Source organism: Lactuca sativa, chromosome 9 (assembly GCF_002870075.4).
Source record: "Lactuca sativa cultivar Salinas chromosome 9, Lsat_Salinas_v11, whole genome shotgun sequence".
Taxonomy (NCBI): Eukaryota; Viridiplantae; Streptophyta; class Magnoliopsida; order Asterales; family Asteraceae; genus Lactuca; species Lactuca sativa.
The window spans coordinates 77858122-77864037 of NC_056631.2; the positions used below are offsets into that span (position 1 = coordinate 77858122).

Sequence of the window (5916 nt, forward strand, 5' to 3'; positions counted from 1 at the left end):
TTTGGTCCCAACCCCAAACATACCCTTTCACCATTGATTTAGGTTTGTATGTTGGTACGTGTCCCCTCTCCTAGTCTCCTAAACTATGATCTTTGTTTTTACCTTGTGATCTTGGGAATATGGCGGATTACCACAACTAAACAGTTGCATTTCAACTTTTTTTAATTAACTTAAATATCAATATGCTTTAATAACAAGTTTATATGTTTTATATAAGTGTTTACAAGTCTAACAATACAAATTTCACAGAAATCAACAACAACCACGTATTTCCTTATAAACATGTTATTTTCATTTTATGGTATGACAATATCATACGATATATTCATCTTATATTTTCAGTATTAATTTCATCTTAAGATTGGTACACCATAACTTAACAATGAAACAGCATCAACAATCTACATCCATCCAATACCAAGAGCTTATTAATTATTCAGTTCTTCAAAGACTACTCACTTGTTTCCTCACAAATGATGGCAATGCAAAGGCTGCTCTATGTATCTGTTAAAAAACAACATAAATACTCTACAAATAAATAATCACCATATAAATTTGGAAAAATATCACAAACGTCGTTATATTTTCAAGATTTTATTCAAAAGGATAATGCTTTATTTTTTAATCTTTATGTTTCAAAAATTTATCGATTTGGACCTTTTTTTAACATGAAATAACAAAAATAACGTTAGGTCTTGAACTAAATGTATAAAAAGAAATATATAATTTTTTGTATCGGAAGTTTTGAACTAATTTGGGTTTATTATCAATTGGATACGACTTTTATACAGTACCCTAAAATTATGGCTTCTATTCAAGCAAAAATTGTTGATAGTGACTGTCATAAAAAACAAACCCTCCTGAATAAAAAAGGCACCCTTAAAAATAACTAAATTGAATAAAATGTAAGATACCAATGGCTAAACTACAAAATTTTAAAAATGTTCATGCGTTTACCAACTTTTTGAATAAAAGGTTAACATTTAAAAATATAATAGTTTTTTGAAATTAACCATGTAATTGTAAATGTTCAAGAAACAATCATTAGGCTTAGTTTAACGCACATAAACCAGTATATCTTTTGAGCTTATTGCAATTTAGCTTATCATTTGGTATACCTGAGAGTTATAAAATCTTGGTTCTCCATCATGGTGGATTGTTCCCTTTAGCTTCTCAATCGGGTTCACCGGGTTTTTAAAATCTACAAAAGGACCCTCAGTCGAACACAAAATAAACCCAATAACACCGCTGCATAATAATAACAACACAAACAAAAATGATGAATTAATTAAAATTTTAGGATGTTTAATTAATTAATTCTAACAATTTTCAAAATTAATTTCCACCTAGGATACGTGGGGACGCTTGCCCAAGCATAATGAACAGAGCCTTTAAATACTTCACGACACGTGGAAATCATGTCTTGAATAAGATGAGTGTGCAGCCACATACTTTCTGCCATGTTACAAAGCACCCCACCGGGGCGTAGTGCACTCGCAAGCATCTCAAAGAAAGGCTTTTCTACTAGCTCTGTAGCGGGACCTACATCAAAGACATATGTATATAGTTAATTTCATTCACTTGTTTCTTATCGCATCCTATTTTTATTTTTTAATGTGTATACTTTTTAAAAATATCGTGTGCTCATAGGAAACAGGGGAAATTGCTAAAGAAAATGATATTTTGAGAGATTAATATTTTACTTTTCCGATTAAACCATATAATTTTTTTAATTATATCATCTTTCATGGGTAATTTTTCAAATTTACCATTGTTGTCTATTATATCATGTCAAAATGGTTAGACTAGAGAACTGTCTGAATGTTTTTATGGTTAAATTGAAAATTTGTTTTAAATTTTTATCGTTAAATTTGAAAACATACCTACAGGATCCGATGAATCGACAATAATTGCATCGTACTTTCCTTTTGGGACATACTTGATGAACTCAAGAGCTGTTAAAAATTTAAAAAAAGATTTAGAATAATAATAGCAAAATACTTTACTACAAAAGATATAAATTTCTTCTACCATCTCCAACATGGAGATGAACACGAGGATCCTCGAAGCCAATAGCTAAGTCGGGGAAGAACTTCTTACTAACCTAGAAATAGGAAATTACATAATTACCCTCCATAATATATAACAAGAATACAAATAAATAAATATATGTATTCACATCACATACATCTATAACCATCTGATCTATCTCACATATATCGATAAGTTGTACTGAGTTGTGACGAGCAACTTCCCTAAGAACTCCACCATCACCACCACCCACAACCAAAACCTGTATGGTTATATATATATATATATATATATATATATATATATATATATATATATATATATATATATATATATATATATATATATATATATATATATATATATATATATATATATATATATATATATATATATATATTACACAAGGGCATAAAAGTCAAATTGTTGTAAATAAAGAGCAGTGTGATGTGATGAATTATTTATTAGTTTGAAGAAAAGTTACATTTTTGGGTGATTTGATGGAACAAAGGGGAAGATGTGTTATCATTTCCTGATAGGCAAACTCGTCTCTTTCCGTTAGTTGAAGGATGCCATCAAGAACAAGCACTTTTCCATATGTTGACGACTAAAAATTAATTAAAAAATAATAATTTCAGTATATGTGTTTACGATTTATAAAAATGAAAAATTAATTATATATAACGTTATACCTCAAAAACTAAGACGTCTTGATACTTTGATTTTTCTTTGAATAGAATCTCTTTTACTTCTAAGGAATGTGCTTCTCCTGAAAGTGGAAATTATACTTCTTGTTTCTTTTATGGAAAAAATAAGGAAAACATGGAATTAGAATTTATAAAATACCTGGCCACAAGGGGCTGTTGAAGTACATTGTTTTGCCATCTTTATCTGGAATTAGTAACATAGCGATGGTCAAAATATGTCAACAATCAAAAGGTAATAGTATTACACTATTACATGATCATTATGATAATTGAAAAAAATGAATATATTAATATAAATATGAATAGAAAGAAATGAAGAAGTTAATCACCAGATGAAGTTTGATTGCCGGAGAACCATCCGGAATCAACCGTTGGATGACATCTGGCTTCAAAGTCGGCCTTGGTGGAAAAAGCTCGGGCTTTTAAGCAACAAGGAGGAATAGTAGTCACGCCTGTGTTGTTATTCTCATTCAGAGTCATGATTTTCCTGTTTGGAATACAACTATTAAAAAAAAACTTTTGGTTACTTTTGGAATGAAATTAAGAACAATCAAAATATAGTTAAATAAATTTATAGTTATAATAATGATTAATGAATATATATATATATATATATATATATATATATATATATATATATATATATAAAACTCTTCAATGGTAGAATGAAAAGGACCATCGAAATATAATAACATAAAAAGGGTTATAAATCATGGCTAGAAAAAAGGCAACAACCAACATGATCTTCACACCACATACTTCATTCTGCCATTATTAAGCTATGTGTCCAAATTTTAGAATCCAAAACTTAACTTCTATAATTATATTCCCTCATTTCCACAAAACTCTTCCGATGTTTACAAAATGCAAGCGATAGTAATTGATATACTTGATTAAATTTACAAGATCGAGTATTAACGCAATAAGATCAACCACATGTAATTAATAGTCTGATTAATCCAAAATAAAATACAATTAAAATAAAAAATTGAGCAGGAATCATAAATACAGCTATGGATTAAAAAAGTGGGCGGGAAAACCATTAATATTTGGGAATTTACTGAAATTCCAACTACCACGATAAGAACAAGAAATATCTCATCAATTGATACGTAAACATAAACATAAGCATATGCATTGGATCACAAAAACTAATTAATAGGTAGAAAACGCATAGAAATCAATCAATTCAACAGAAAACTACGATGAATCATGATCATGATTCATGGAAAATACAACGTAAGTTAGGAGTTAATTAAGTTATCATCGAGTACTGAGTACATACAAATTTAGACTTGCTTTGAAGGCGAGAAATAGAATCAATTAATCGAAGTCGCGTCTGTCTTTCTGCTAGCTGAATTTGGATTTTAACTTCTTTTTTTCCTTGTTTTGAAGAGTCGATGGATGCAAATGGCGAATGGTAGCATACGTATATATATATTATGTTGTTCATACGAAAATGTTGTGAAATGACGGATGTGTCCTTGGAGGAAAAATGTGAAAGGCTTAATAAGGGTCTAGCACGTTTCACGTGGGAACCAATCCCTCGCTATTTAAATGTTTTATTTATTTTATATTTAAGTTCCATCCCACTGTCAGTGTCCCCAATGAAAAAATTGACTTGATGTATAAGTACAACAACATGAAAATAATAATAATAATAATAATAATAATAATAATAATAATAATAATAATAAATAAATGTACATGATACATTTTAAGTTTAACTTTTTTTGTTTGATTGGCTTGTAAAACCACATGCTATTTATCAATTTTATCCAGTCTTATTATCTAAAAACATGCATTAGTTTATTTGTAATAGCATGTGTTGTTAAATTCTTAAATTAGATTATCTATACTAGATTATTAAATTGTTTGTATTTGTTTATTAGACTAAGATTTAATTATACATCTGGTCTTTGAGTTTGTTTTCTTTTTGTTGGGATATTGTTAAATTAATCGTTATAAACAAAAACGTGATCTTTAATCAAAATAATTAATTTTATGGATTTTTATAAAATAACTATTTTCTTTGTAACAACAAAGATTCAAGAGTTGGCATTTCTATATTTTTTTTTTGTTAGCAGCTAAATATTGTAAATGCAATTTTATACTCAAGGGTCTTTAAATGTTTAAACCAACACCATAATAAAATGAGAGTCATCCCAACATAACAACTTTTTGTTAGGACAAAAATTCATGTTTTACATAACTATATAACTCTTTAAAGCATAAATCGTTAAAAATGACAATTATATATATATATATATATATATATATATATATATATATATATATATATATATATATATATATATATATATATATAGGGTTAGGTTCATTTGAGACCACTTATATTTTGTGAGACCGTGAGAAGCATTTGTTTATTTTTTTTTATTTTTTTTATTTTTTTTTAGTTAATTCATGTTCCGAAAATAATATTTAAAAAAAGAATTTTTTGATTTTTCCATTTATTTTGCATTTTAAAATTATTTTTAGAATATGTACAGTGTAATATTCTATTTAGAATATTTCACGTATTTTTCAAAAAAAATAGAATTTTTTTTTATTTTTTTTTTATTTTTTTTAGTTAATTCAAGTTTCGAAAATAATATTTAAAAAAAGAATTTTTAGATTTTTCCATTTATTTTGCATTTTAAAATTATTTTTTAGAATATGTCAGTGAAATATTCTATTTAGAATATTTCACGTATTTTTCAAAAAAAAAACGGATTTTTTTTTATTTTTTTTATTTTTTTTATATTTTTTTAGTATTTTTTTTAGTTAATTCAAGTTCCGAAAATAACATTTAAAAAAAGAATTTTTGGATTTTTCCATTTATTTTGCATTTTAAAATTATTTTTAGATTTGGTCTCACGGTCTCACAAAATTAAAATGGTCTCAAATGAACCTGAACCTATATATATATATATATATATATATATATATATATATATATATATATATATATATATATATATATATATATATATATATATATATATATATATATATATATATATATATATATATATATATATATATATATATATATATTCTCCGGATCAACTTCCCATAATAAAATAAACTACTAAACTCTCACATACTATTTTATTCTCATCTACCATTTAATTATCACAACAACACATCTAATTAGGTCCATATTCACAATCTATCT

The 5916-nt window shown here is 26.3% G+C and overlaps 1 protein-coding gene across 2 annotated transcripts; it reads right to left on the reverse strand.

Annotated features, from left to right (window-relative positions):
- Nucleotides 1-252: 252 nt before the first annotated feature.
- On the reverse strand, nt 253-4170 carry LOC111918009 (spermine synthase). 2 transcript variants are annotated; one of them, XM_023913658.3, is made up of 11 exons: nt 4024-4170; nt 3068-3225; nt 2878-2922; nt 2724-2800; nt 2516-2638; nt 2189-2293; nt 2032-2104; nt 1884-1955; nt 1347-1542; nt 1119-1248; nt 253-504 (listed from the first exon to the last, which is right to left on the reverse strand). In XM_023913658.3, exons 2-11 carry the CDS (start codon nt 3216-3218, stop codon nt 445-447), a joined length of 1032 nt encoding a protein of 343 aa, XP_023769426.1. In that variant the 5' UTR covers nt 3219-3225; nt 4024-4170; the 3' UTR covers nt 253-444. The 2 variants fall into 2 exon arrangements, with proteins under 2 accessions (XP_023769426.1, XP_023769425.1); XM_023913657.3 differs by having other exon boundaries at nt 3068-3240; nt 4024-4168.
- Nucleotides 4171-5916: the final 1746 nt, after the last annotated feature.